At 36.6% G+C, this 14,794-nt stretch overlaps 1 protein-coding gene across 1 annotated transcript in view; it reads left to right on the plus strand.

Annotated features, from left to right (window-relative positions):
- The first annotated feature begins 6,158 nt into the window (after positions 1-6,158).
- Positions 6,159-14,794, plus strand: part of ptprr (protein tyrosine phosphatase receptor type R) — a 91,812-nt gene continuing 83,176 nt past the window's right edge. Inside the window, exons 1-2 of the mRNA XM_088644556.1 lie at positions 6,159-6,691; positions 12,851-13,152. Of these exons, the coding sequence (XP_088500682.1) occupies positions 6,631-6,691; positions 12,851-13,152 (363 nt within the window). The 5' untranslated portion in view covers positions 6,159-6,630. The remainder of the gene's footprint in view (positions 6,692-12,850; positions 13,153-14,794) is intronic.

Here is a 14,794-nt window from a genome sequence, read left to right on the forward strand (position 1 = left end):
TATGTTCATTAAGTTATATACAAACAGCAGAAATACCTCCACTGAGTTAAACTCACTTGGATATATTGTATTTTAAGCTAATTGAACTTGCATAAATATGAGAAAGGAGCCTGAAATGTTATTAACCAGAGTTTTTAGGAGATGGACCAAGCCTAATTTTATGAGGAGCTGCTAATCTGTCTCAAATGTACCACAGTGAGGAACATGAACCCAAATGGCATTTATATTACACAAAATCTATTCATCGATTTCACTCTAGTTACCCAGGGGATTCTGTGCATTAAGGGAAGATGTGCATCACAATAAAAAATATTAAATTTTAAGTGGATCATTCATTTTTAATCTAAACATTTCTGCTTTTAGTGTGCTATCTGAGTGTGCTGTCTGGAACAGCTAGTGTAAACATAATACCTTAAGAGGTGTTCTATGCCTTCTGGGCTGACAATAGAATTATACTGTATATCTAACATTGTACGAGACAGCTCAATTAAAATATATGCTAAAATTAGATTGTACATACACTCAAAGCCAATATTGTGTTATATAAAACTGTTCGATAAAAGTGTAATTAACAAAATGTACAGTCACCTGTATTGACACCCTTGATAAAAATGTGAAAAACGTTATATAAAATAAATGACACTATAACCTTGTGGTTTACTGTATGTTCAGAAATATGAAAATCTATATTCTTGTGTTCTAATGCAATTGCACTGAGATAAAGTTTTTTGTTAAATAATAATTTTATTTCTCATAAACATAGGTGTCAAAACTATTGGCACCCCTAAAGATTTTTATAAATACAATCAAAATAAATTCTGCGTTAACATTACCTTTTCATGTTCATCTCAGACTTAAGGAACTATATTGTGGTCTTTCATGGCTTCCTGTTTCACTGGGGTATAGAAATTAAGTAACACATACAAATTCCTTTATTTACATCATCCAATAACATAGGCAAAGGAAAATAACTCACAAATGAAAAGAGGCGAATGGTTGTTGACCTTCACAAATCAGCATATAAAATAAAATAGTAAGTTATAGGTTTATTCCATGCTGAAAAGAGAAGAGAGAAAATGTTTCAGCTGTAGACCCTTCTTCGGGTGTCACACTTCTAAGGGGTGTCACACACAAAGAAGGCTCCACAGCCGAAATGTTGTGTTTTCTTTCTTCTCTTTTCAGCATGGAATAACCCTGGTACTTGTTCCTTTGCAGCCGACGCATGCTGACGCAGCTACCCACCTGAACTAAAATAGGAAGTATACCACTTACCACTATTCGAGCAATAGTTAAGAATTTTAAAACCACTGAAACAGTGCTGAACTTGTCTGGTAGAACACATACAGTAAGTAAACTATATTAGGATTTAAGAATTTTTTTAAAGAAAAAAATTGAGAGAAAGCAATATGTAAGCTCCTGGAGTTTGCTAAACAGCATTGGCACTTAGATTGGAACCGAGTGCTATGGTCAGATGAGACAAAAATAGAGTATTGTACCTCGGCTACTCATGCTAACAGTGAGTTTGGTGTCAAAAGTACAATGCAGATGCAGAACGGAACATTACCAGGACATTGTGGCCCAAAACCAACAAGATAACGACCCCCAAAAGCACCTCAATATCTGCAAAGAAACGGTTAATACAAACCATTTAATATTTAAAATAGTTTTATAAGTGTAATGCTGAGAATGGCCCTGTACACTTTATAGCCTTTACCAAAGCTCCCCAAAGAGGTATCTGATTTAGTTTTTGACATGTTTATAAAGCATTATTCTGATGTTTTTTTTGTTCTGCTTTTTTTGCTAAATGCGCCTCCTTTGACTTAAAAAAACCTTACATTTTATTTTTCTGTTTGTTCTAATTCTGAGGTACAAACTGGTCTATTCCCTCATGCTATCATAATCATCTCTCTTCTAGTATTAAATTGAATTCTCTCTCTGCTACATTGCAACATTATGAAAATGGTCTTGGTCTTGAAAAATGATACTCGTCATGCAACAGATAGATGCATCTCTGCTTCTTCCCATTAGGGGTCACTCTAACACTCTCAATTGTAATAGGTATATGGTGCAATCATAAATTTGAAGAAACGGGGTGAAGGGTGGGGAATATGGATGATACCCCTTCTTTCTTTTTCACGTTAATAACGGACACTAATACAGTAGCAGCTGAATTTTTATAACAGCAAATGCTATTATAAACATCAATGAAAAGAGCAATGTGAAAACAAGGCCATAATCCTTTTCATTGGCACATAAAAAATAATGCAATGAAACCTTTTAGTTTCTCCATTAATTCTCACTTGCCTCTATGCCCAAGAGGCACAAAAGAAATCTCAGACCTGCTTTTCCCCAGACCTCCCGAACCCGCCAAAGGATTCATTAGAGTGTAGAAAACATCAGAACAGTTATAAACGAGAAGAGGCCATTCAACTCATTTGCAGTGAGTATAGAAAGTCAACACCCCCTTTCAAAATATGTACCTTTTGTTGTATGACACTCTGAAAATAAAAACAAACTAAATTAGGCTTGTTCCATCTTTATTTATGCACAGTAACCCACATTAGCCAAGTGAAAATAACATTCTAAAACATTCTGAAAATTAATTAATTTTACAACAGTAAAATACCTTGTTTGGATAAGTGAACACTTATATAAGTGAATACAGCCTTAAATACATAAGATTCCCTCCTGTATAAAACTGACAGTTTGGATAAGTGAACACCCCCCTTACAATTGCATTTGTAAACCTTCTGAGGTATAACCAATCACCTTACAGATCACACAACAAACTGCTATGATATTACATCCAAATACTGAGATATACTGTACTGTAACTAAAGGTTTTCTGTACCTTTAGCAATGAAAGACAAAGGTAGAATTGTGAAGAAAATACAGCCTTAAATACATAAGATTCCCTCCTGTATAAAACTGACAGTTTGGATAAGTGAACACCCCCCTTACAATTGCCTTTGTAAACCTTCTGAGGTATAACCAATCACCTTACAGATCACACAACAAACTAATTGGCTCCCTGTGGTCAATTGTCGTGATTTTGATTAGTTCAGAATAAAAGTAGTATTTTCTAGAGGATTCCATTGCTTGGAAGTGCATTTCAAAGCAAAGAAGCCACTATGGGCGGAAAGGTGCTTTCAGAAAAAACTTTGAGATAAAGTTGTGGAAAGTCAGGAGATGGGTATAAAACGGTTTCAAAGGCTTTATGTATCCCATGGAGCACAGTCAAGACCATCATTAAGAAGTGGAAGGCGTATGGCACCACCCAGACCTTGCCTAGTTTAGGCCGTCCCTCCAAACTGGATGACCGAGCAAGAAGGAGACTGCTCAGAGAGGCTACCAAGAGGCCGATGGCAACTTTGAATGAGATACAGGCCTTTATGGCAAAGGCTGGTGATTGTGTGCATGTGACAGCAATTTCACAAGCTCTCCACAAATTTGGCTTGTATGGGAGGGTGCCAAGAAAAAAGCCACATCAAGTCTTGTTTATGTTTTGCTAAAAAGCACCTTAAAGACCTAAAAGCACCTCAATTTTTTTGGCCAGTATGCAAAAGGTATGTCTGGTGAAAACCCAAATACATCTTACCATCCAAAGAACACCATTCCTACAGTAAAGCACGGTGATGGCAGCATCCTGCTGTGGGGGTGTTTCTCTTCAGGTGGGACTGGAGCACTTGTCAGGATAGAAGGGAATTGAATGATTCAAAATTCAGGCAAATTCTTGAAGCAAACCTGCAGCCCTCAGCCAGGAAGTGGAAAATGGGAAGATGGTTCACCTTTCAGAATTACAACATTTAGAGGTTATTTTAACATTAATGATTTTCAAGATCATAATATACTTGCAGCCTCTGGGAACTCTTAGTTCATTAGATAGTAAAGCTTTATTGATTTGACTCTAGACATAATATTCAACTTGGATATTATGAATATTAGTGTGATTAATTCTAATACGACAAGATTCTGATACAGCCCACGCCTGGCTCTGAGTGCAACGTTAACAAGGGAAATAATACAGGATGCAGGATGTCAAGCAGATGACAGAACAGCAAGAATGATCATGATTTTTTTCCACCCTTTGGTTTAGCAGTTGTGAGACAGCCGTGGTTCATGCGTTTTGAGTGATAGCAAAAAGAATGAGGGTCATACTTGATTGCTCAATGAGATGGACTAGTTCTTGCTTAAATAATACAACATTTAGTTAAGAGCGGCTGCTTCCCATTTTCCCCTGTCCAAGTGAGAGAACTGTAAGCATAGCCACTGCTATGATATTACATCCAAATACTGAGATATACTGTACTGTAACTAAAGGTTTTCTGTACCTTTAGCAATGAAAGACAAAGGTAGAATTGTGAAGAAAATACAGGCTTAAATACATAAGATTCCTTCCTGTATAAAACTGACAGTAGAACACTATTACCAGTTTACAAATCATCACCATACTTCTCATTAATGAAATACAGACTGCATATATTCTCACATTTGCACTTTTAATTGAACAGATTAAACAGGTGCCACTTTTAATAGCTCTTTTATTAATTCACCATTAATGCTCATAACACACTGTCAAATCCTTTCAGACAATTCAGATTTCATACATTGTTCGTTACCTGTGGCTCTGCCACCAGATCTGAACATTGAGTAGATGGTGCTGGTCTTCAATATTGGGAATGAAGTGGTCTTAACCCCATGAGAGTTATAGCTAATAGCCATTCTGATCTGACATTTGCTGAGTCTAACCTTGGAGATACAGTAGATCTATAAATTAAATTGGCAATTAGATTCCATGGTAACGCAGGACAAAGTGGAATTGTGGTGCAGTGGTCAGCATTGCTGTCTCACAGCGCTGGGACCGTGGGTTCAAGTCCAGACCTGGGAGGCTATCTGTGTGAAGTTGGTACTGTATGTTTGTGTGGGTTTCCTCCCGCAGTCCAAAAACCTACTGGTAGGTTAATTGAGTTCTGGGAAAATTGTCACTAGGTGTGAGTGTGTAGGTTTGGGTCTGTCTCCCCTATGATGGACTGGGTTTACCCTGCCTCCTTGCCAGGATAGACTCTGGATCTCCTGGGACCCATAATAGGAAGAAGAGATTAGAAAATGGATGGATGGACACAGGACAAATGCATACACAACAAATGAACATCATTCAATGCTGACGTAATATTCAGATGGAATTCAATGTGGATGTACAGTAATATTCAGACTTGGGTAAGAATTTGCCCTCTATGAATATTAATGATTTCTTAAAGTTAGCTACTTATGGCATGGTTGAAAGAGATATTACCCTGAATTCCCAAAGTGCAAATTGAAAGACAACATGAAAACCAAAAAAAGTACTGTATCTCCTCTGCTATACAAATAAATGAATGTCAAGCTTCAGAGTCCAAATGCAAAAAAAGGTCTTCCTAGAATTCTGAGGCAGTGCATCATTATCAATTTATGAATTCTATTGTAATTAATCCACAGGAAGGCTGAATTATTAACAAAAAAAACATTTTCACCTAATACCACCATTTCATTCTTTTCAATAATGGTCTTGCCATTAATGACATGGTTATCAGGACCATCGCATAAATATTGATTATTGACCATAAGCCAGCCTTGGTTCACTGTGATCCAGCTGATAAATACAGTAAAAAAATACAGTAGACTAATACCATGCCTAAACCATTAGAGTAACTTTAGCAACAACTTTACCCATTACCAGCAATATTAAAATGTCATTCATTATTTAGTATTGTTTAATTATTTAATATGAAACCCATTAATATCCATCTGTATAATGAAACTGAATATTTGGACTGGATATATACATCTATATACATGTCTTGTAGGTGTATATACAATAAATTACACAGTACTTTATACCGTATCCACGGCTAATAATTTATTAAGCATCCATTTTCAAAAACCGCTTAATCCTTAGAGGGTTATTGGAAGAGCAAACCAGTCTCCACCAGGAGGCTCAAGGTGTAAGGCAAGATGATTATTTTTTCAGATGCAATATAGCGATAGCTTTCACATAAAATGCCGTTTAGTACCGAGCATATAATTAAACATGCTACCAAAAAATAATAAACATATCCAGTTGTCTGCATTTTACTTAATCGATTAGTTTAAGATTAGTTTTAGTTCTTAAAAAAATATTTGTCTTAAGAAATCTGAGCCAATATTTTTATTTCTTTTCCCTTTAAGAGAAACTACTACTAGTAATAGGTCAGTGAAATCTCACGATGTTGGTACACGTAAATTGCATTCCTGAAAACGAGATAACACGAACAGATCACACGTTTGCACTCTCGAGCCCCAAGAAGGCTGAATTTGGTGGAATCTTGGAATGGGTGTCATCGGAAGACTACCCATATTAATTATGCATCAGCTCTCCACCGCTACTCTCGCAAAGTAACTGCGCCAGCTCAGCTACGGTAAATTGAGATGACTGATGTAAAGCAGAATCGCCATTGCAAAATATTGTTGCGCTAGGATAACCGGAAAATTCTTTAGAGAGTACCTACTGTAGGACTACAATCGTACCATTCCGTATTATTGTAATTGGGAAAAGTAAACCATTCTGAAAGCTGTTTTTAATGTGAACGTTTGACGACTCAACGGCTCAGAAATATGCAAGGAAGAAGCGAGTTCCAGATTGTTGTTTACGCGCTATTTCTACTAAAGACTGTTGGTAAGTATTAAAAATTAAGAACGCGCGAAGGTGTAAAAGATTTAATCGTGTTTCCGCGAGCTCGCATATGGCATTTATTTCGGATATAGGTGGTGTGTACAACCTTATTGATTGGTATCTCATCTCCGACCACAATTTTAAACTGGTTATTTTACCAAATGCAAAAAAAAAACCCAGTGATTTAAAGCAGGTGTTACTTGATAGAAAAACATTTGCATTAATAATAGTGAAGTTTCAATTCATGCGCTGAAATACCTGCAGATTGTTGTCGCATTTTGAGGGTATACAGAATTCGCGGAGGCGGTGAATTTTTACATTTTAGGAATTGGTTTACGAAATTGAAGTTTTGTGTGAAACTGTGTTCGTGTATCTGTTTATTGCGAATCAATCAACCTGTCTACATTAATTTATTTTTATTTTAATTGGCTTTAACGATTTAGTATATGGTTTGTAATTTCGAGACGAAATGAAGGATATCCCGCCCAGTGTTAAAGCCACATCAGGAAGAAAGCCACAGTTTGCGTATTTTGATTAATAGTAATGGTGATTGCAGTTGCCAATCAAATCCTTATTTCCAATCCGGTTCAAGTCCGTGGTTGTTGAGCATTTCAGAACCAAGGCCAGCGACCGTCTGTACACAGCACTGTCGCCGGGGAGAAAACGTGCTTAGCAGCTTCCTCAGAAGGAGAAAGGTTTCCAATTCAGTCATTTCAGTAGAAGTACCGTGTTTGTAGGTCTGGCAACCAATCAGTAAATCAATAAAACAAGCACTTATTACCTAGGTACAATGTATATTATCGAAAGCAGGATTAAATACTAGGGTACATTATCTATATCGAAGAATAAACACCTCGTTAGACTAGATTGCTGTGTATTTAATGTAATTCATGCCCCGTTTCTGTTATCAACATGGACTAATTCTAGTCCGTCCTTAAAATGTATGAGGATACACTGTACCTTCTGTTAACAAACCCAGCTTTTAATAAACAAAATGCAACCTTTTCCTTTTTTGTACAGCATTCAATCCTTAAAATATTTAAACAAATAGTAGGAGCTAAATCAGGTTAAACCACTATGATAATTAAAATAACAGAAATTGGTGACATTGGAAACATCTACATTGAGCCTCTTTATAATAGTGTATAATAGTATAATATTGTTCACAAATGGTACACAGTTGTAATATTATATCCCTATGTAAAATAATCCTCACAAACGGGATTTCTAATATCATAGTACAGTATATTAATATTTAGGTCACAGTTTTATTTCAGTTGGCATACATGTTTGGTTATGATCTTCTCCTAAATCCGACCATTTATGAGAGGGAATGTACAGTAGCATTGTGCATAAAACATACCCAACAGTTTGAGTTTAAAATAAGTCCTTGATGTCTGGAAACTAGTTATTATAGATTAATATGGATTAATCTATAATGGGTTAATGATTAGAGTGGATTAGAAAACTCTCTAGGCCAGAACCATATAAAGGTAGCATGAATGTAGCTATGAGTATTAGCTCAAAACATTTAAAATACTTAATGGAAAAATAATTTAGGGACATGATTGTTAAATGCAGTTATGTAAAATCTGGAATGTTTCAAATTAAATGTGTAAAATACCCTCAGAAAGTATCCTTGTATACTGTTATTACAGGCTTTGGTGTTAATTTTTCACTTGTTATTTCTTTGAATAGGAAGGAAGGATGACTAAAACAGTAAATGTTGTAATATTGAAATGCCACATTTTTTAAAATAGTTCTGTGTCCAAATGCTTACAGTTTATTGCTTCCTATCTGTACATTTTCTATCTGAACTTATCTGTACGTTTTTGCAGGATAGATCATCAATATAACTACAGTTGCCTGAAAATAATTTATTATCTCGGTTCAAGTTCTCATCTGAGTCTGCATTCTCTGCATTATGACTGGGCTTTGCATATGATGCAGCTCACAGAGCCATAATACACAGAGGTATTGTGACTCTTTAGAAAGCCTTTTCATTGCTGCACCATTGAAAGCGCAAATCCTCTTTTTTAGCTGCCTGACCAAACAAACTACTAAGCAAACTTTGCTTAGATTGTTACCGAGACACAAACATGCCTGTTTTGACAATTGTGTATTCTGTTGTTTGATTGTCAGCAGCAGAAAAAAAAAAGTTTTGTTTTCAGAGTCTGACCTCCCTCCCATGGGTGTCAGGCAAGAGGTCATGTGGACTTGCTATTATTTCCATGCAAGATGCTGAATGTAGAATACAAATGTGTGCCTTTGGAAAGTGCTTCTTGTCTTTTGTTTTGTTGCTTCACTGTGGTTCTTTAATAGAATAGGTGCATTTAATCTGTACTGCATAATTTGCAAAAGGTAAGGCAGCTATTGTGTTCCCTGACTAGCTCTGTTAGTAGAGCATGAGACAGAATCTCAGGGTAGTGGGTTCGTGTCCCACGTCGGGCGCAAGGTTCTCTAATAACCCATACTGGGCAGCAGCAGTATGGGGGGTGGGGGTGTTGGTGGTATCTGTGTGGAAGAAATGTCTGGTAATCTACTTCCGTATCCTGCCATGAAGACTCCATGGACAGTGACAGGGGACCTATCCATAGGGTCGCCATGAGTTTACACTGACTCGATGGCACTCAACAACAACAATGCAGCTATTATGTTGCAGAGACAGTTATTTCATCTTTAGGACATTTCCAAGAACAAATTAACCTCAGTATTCATTGGCCCTACGTTTCCACTTTTTATATACAGTATATGAAAATAGGACTTGTCAGAAGTCATGTTTTCCTCACTTTCACTTCAGAAAGGATTAACATCTAGTTTTCCTTTAATCTGCAGAAACTTTAAACTAAAATTGGGTCTTAACATTTATCAGTCGTTCGTCTTTAACCTTAGCTAGTGCAAGATATGTGTGTCCTCAAAATGATGTCTTGCCAGTTTAATATACTTTTACGTACAATCTTTTGCTACCAGTGATACTTTCTTTTGCTACCAGTGATACTTTAAATTAATGTCTTAGCAAACATTTAATAATGTCTCTTAGAAAAATCTTACAACCTTATAAAATTTAATGATGGCATTAAAAACTCAACAAATGAGTGTTAGAATAAAAAGCATCTGTTGTGTTTTAATGCCCTCTTGATTTATGTTTTCATGGAGACCAACGAACTTCATTCAGTCGCAGTGTCTCCCAGAGTGTTCATTCCTCAATTTCTGAAAAAAAGAATGCAGCAGGGAACAATATGTTTATCAATATGGGTTTGCTTTTGGTTTCGCCAGATCATGATACACAAAGAAAAGACAAGGCAAAGGTAATAATAGTGTTTAAATCAGCTGGATCTGAGAAAGCCTTTCTTTAGGATGTACAGTATGTTTATAGACCAGTGTTCATTTCAGGTCAGCATGTAATCCTTTCCTGTCAGGGAGCAACAAGACACATACTGCAAGTACGTACAGTACACTTGATTATCTGCATCGTATTGTCTGAATACGCATCTTTATTTATATTTGAAGCAGTGATGTGTTAAATTACTTTCAAAAGACATTTTATGCATCATATGGCATCCCTTTTTCTAAGTCCTTGATGTACATTGTGATATCCTACTCCACACATCAAGGAAGGGACAACAAATTAACTATTTTTTAAAAGGATAGAGATTTCACAAAGGGTAAATTCTGGCAGAAAAAAAATTGTTTTGGAGAGTTCCGTGACACTGTAATGTGGTCCCATAACCTGCATAACATCTGATTCACATCTTCCAAAATAAAGTCCATGAAGGTATTAACAATAGTTGAATGGCATAGCACATTCCAGACAAGTTTAGATGACTTGTCCATATCTACAGTCCTAAAGAGGAATGTGGATTAGCCATATTCCTATGAATTAAACAAATCAATGGAATGGGTATATATTGAATAAGCAGTTTGTTATTATTAATTAAAGCAAAAAAAATGTAATCTTCCTTTAGGTTGTCTCAATTATTTGTAATCTATGAAGCGAAGGTAAATTAAATCATTTTGAATGTAAGTTGAACTGTGTTGAGAAATTTCCATTGTCATTGATGTGAGGGTAAAGGGGCATGTCTTAAGGCGTACTTAAGAATGATGTCTTTATAGTTATGGACAGTCTCTTTTGCTCTGATAGTACTGTCTCCATGATTGACACTGGTATTGTGAAAGTAACCTTAGAAGTCAGATAATGGATTTTTTTTAAACATCGTTCTGTGACGATCTAGTTCTGAATCTTCTATTTTACTGTGCACAATACGAAGGAAGACCAGCTTGCATGGCTGTAGGCCAAATGAATGAGTTAATTAAATAGAAATACCACAGAAAGCTCTCATAGAGATCTTGTTTTGTTTACAAAGGCACCCTGCTCTTTGCAGAAACTGATAAGAGGTCAGATAAACAGAATGCTTCTAAAGGCAGAGCTCTTTGCATTAAAAAAAAGGTTTTTATTAGTGGATCTGAGCAAAAGACCCTGATGATGTCTGGTTTGTGATATTTCTTAAATGTCACTTCAAAAGGATAAGAGGAGAAGATATCAATATTTTAATAAAGCTCCAACAGCTTCACATATTAAGCTTTGCGGAATGTACCCATTTAACATGTGATAACAAATATCTATAAAATCAATAAAAGTGACCTAAAATGCCATTAAAGAGGTTTTATTACCATAGGACAGCAATAAGAAAATCTACAGTTTTATTTATTGACCATGTACAGTAGTTGTTCTTCTGAAGTGAAGAATGGAACATTTTTCCACGCCTACACAATGAAAGTTCTTTCATCCAGAACATCTATCTTTTAAATCGTTTCTTGCCTTAAAGATATGCATATGTTTTTCTTTGGAATATTTGTTCCAAAGAATATAAAAATAACACTACCTCCAATCCAGTACTTGGAAATACTACATACAGTATATTGAAAAGAAACATTGATAACATTTACATAAACCAGATGGGCTGGTTTGCTTTTGTTTACAGATTACATTCATAATACTCTACATACTTTATATACTTCTAAAACTTAATTTGGAAAATACGTAGTCTTAAGCAGTAAGGCAGTGCTGCGGTTAGCATTGATTAAATGTTCCCTACATACAGAATATCTTAATGGGTTAGATGTAATGAGTGTGTACAGTATGCCCTGATGAAGGCTTCTGAGTGATGAAAAATTAACAACATTAATTGTTTTGGGTATAAAGAGAGTAAACGTCCATCTTAATATTCTCGTTATGGCCAGTTGGTTTTGAGTGGGTTCTCTGGTTACCTCCCACAGCCTACAAACATGCTATCTGCTGTATGCTAATTGGTTTCTTAGAACTGACCCATGTATGACAGTGAGTGTCCCCTGCAATGGACAGGCAACCCATCCAGGGTGTATCCTGCGTTGTACCCATGCTCTGCCAGGTTAGACTCCGAATCACAGCGATTCTGACTAAGTCGTTGTTGAAAATGCACCAATGGCTATAGAAGGACAGCACTGCACCTTTTCCACATTTGTTCATTTCTTTAATTTGAATGGTATATTTGACACCACGATTTTTCATAAGCCTAAGGATGGCAATGCGAACCTGCACACACATTGTTGCTCTCCAGAACATGTTTTTAAGAGCTCACCATATGGTCCGTCTACAGAGTTAAAAAGACGGTACACTGCAATGTGGAATCTGTTTCTCTCCTGAGGCTGCGCAAATTAATTGAAAAAGTGTGTAATAAATCAAAGTCACAGAGAAGCCAAGTGGTCTAAGCAGCTGAAAGACAATGTTGGAGATTAACTACCAGCAAACCTACAGAAGAAAGTCAACTTTGTTACTGAAATTAATTGCCTACGATGATGTTTAATTTTTTTTTTAATATTGAAAAAGTCTGGAACATGTTCCCAATTTTAATCTTTTGATACTGATCCTAGGTGGCATGGTAGCCCAGTGGTTAGCATACATGCCTTGTGGTGATACAGTAGGATCCTGGCTCCAATTCCTGCAGTTCTATCTCTGTGGAGTTTGTATGTTCTCCCATGTTTGCATGGGTGTCCTCCAGGGCAGAGATCATGAGGAGAGCAAACAAACTATGCAGGTATCGCCCAGGGCTCCTAACATACAGTATCCCGAAATGTAAAAATCTAAGTCACATTTCAACAAATTTCAATTTTCTTTCTTTTCAGGCGGCTTTTCTGGAGATCATGACCATTTCCTGACGATACATCAGCACAAGCCCGTGAGGCCCGTCATAGTTTATCAGCATGCCGAAGGCACCAAGAAGACAGACTTGGAGGACGTGAACAGGCAAACAAACATCTTCCATTCACCTTCGTATGCCAGGATAAGCAAAGTCCACCCCTCCATGATTGTGAAATGCAGATTTCCTGAAGATACCCATGACCAAAGCATCAACTTGCTGGCTCAGACAGACCATGACCTGCAAGTTGAGAATTCTCCTGTTTCTGCCAGAGACTTGGTATCAGTGGTATGTGTTGCCATTTTTAACAGTCATTTTACTTATACAGTACATTCCCATATACTGTACTGCGTTTGACATATATGTGTTTGGCATAACCATAGTGCAAAGTGTTTGGAGCATACAGAGGTGAGGTCCACCATGGCCAGGATGTGGAACTCCTGTTCTAGCTGGTCAGATATCATTGTACCGGTCTTCTCTCAACTGACAACCCATATTCTTCTGACTCTTTCTGTATTTCTTGACAAATAATCTACAGTAGGGGCACCCTGACCCCCTCATTTTATGGGTTTTGCTAGGACCCGTCGGGTCTTGTGTTTGCCCTTTCACTTAACTTTTACAAAAATCGCTCTTAAATATGACTCTGTGAATAACAGATACATACTGTACAGTATGCCACCTTCTTTTTTCTTTTATTTGTATCATGTTCAGACTTGTTTTATTTTGGATCACATTCTGAAGCTGCTGCATATTGGGAATGAGTTTATTGTTCAGGAACAGGTAAAAGCTTATTCCACGCTGAAAGGAAAAGAAAAGAGACACAATGTTTGGGCTGTGGAGCCTTCTACAGAGGTCAGGGAGGGAGGGAAACCAGCAGGCAATAAAACATGGGAGAGCAAAAAAGAGGGTAGTTAAGATGGGGTGGGAAGCAAGGAAGAATGAGTCTCGACACTCAGGAAGAACATTAGTTTATTATTCACTGAATGTTTTTGCCTTACAAATAAAATCAGGGAGGCATCTGAAGCAAATATTAGTCTTGTATTAACTGTATTGAAATCAGCCATTCATTGGACCCTTTCTTCTAAAAGCTCTCCTTTAATTTACCGTGAGACGTATAGTTATTCTAGTTAGAAGGGCAAAAAATAACATGGAATAGTGAAATATTTAAATGGTGTAAAATGTAGTCTGTTAATGGTGTAGTAGAGCTCTTTTTAAAATTCTGAAAATTCTGTTCTTTATGCTTTGTTAAATACAGGAATTGCTGTAAATATGAAGCAATGATAGCAGCGTTCCCAGACGACATTGGGAACTTACTTTAGTACATAGTACATAATGCAGTTTTTTTCATTTGGTGATTGCCTACAAAATCAGTTTCAATTAATGTAGTGTCTCAGAGTATTCAAGTCAACCTATTTGATATTCACTGTAGCACGAGTAGATCCGTGTTTGTATTGAGACAGTTAACATATCCACAGTGATGATGGTACATTCATGAAAGAATTGCTCTTTTACATCACAGAAACTGATGGGTGACTTTGTGTTCCTTGTTCATTATCAACAATAGAAAATAACTTGTATGTACAGTACTGTATGCTAAATGTCTAGATGAAAAGTGCATCCATACCATACATTAGGTTTTCTATGGAAATGATACCTATTAATATCAGTGGCGACCCATATATTACAGGAGCAATAAATCCATAGAAATGATGTCAGTGTCGTCAGCCCAGGAACAAAGCTTTTAGACACACTTTTATTACAACAGGTTTATTGGCTGTGGTTTAGGAAAGGAGCGGCAGAAACATTAACATGCTTCTTTCTATCAAATTGCATTGGCAAATTAAATTACCAAAGTCTAAAGATAGAGTCTAATGAAAGTCTGAGTTTGTAGATTTGTCCAGACCCTGTTGATGTGATAGTGCCGGCTAAT

Source organism: Lepisosteus platostomus, chromosome 9 (assembly GCF_059453375.1).
Source record: "Lepisosteus platostomus isolate fLepPlt1 chromosome 9, fLepPlt1.hap1, whole genome shotgun sequence".
In the NCBI taxonomy this organism is placed as follows: domain Eukaryota; kingdom Metazoa; phylum Chordata; class Actinopteri; order Semionotiformes; family Lepisosteidae; genus Lepisosteus; species Lepisosteus platostomus.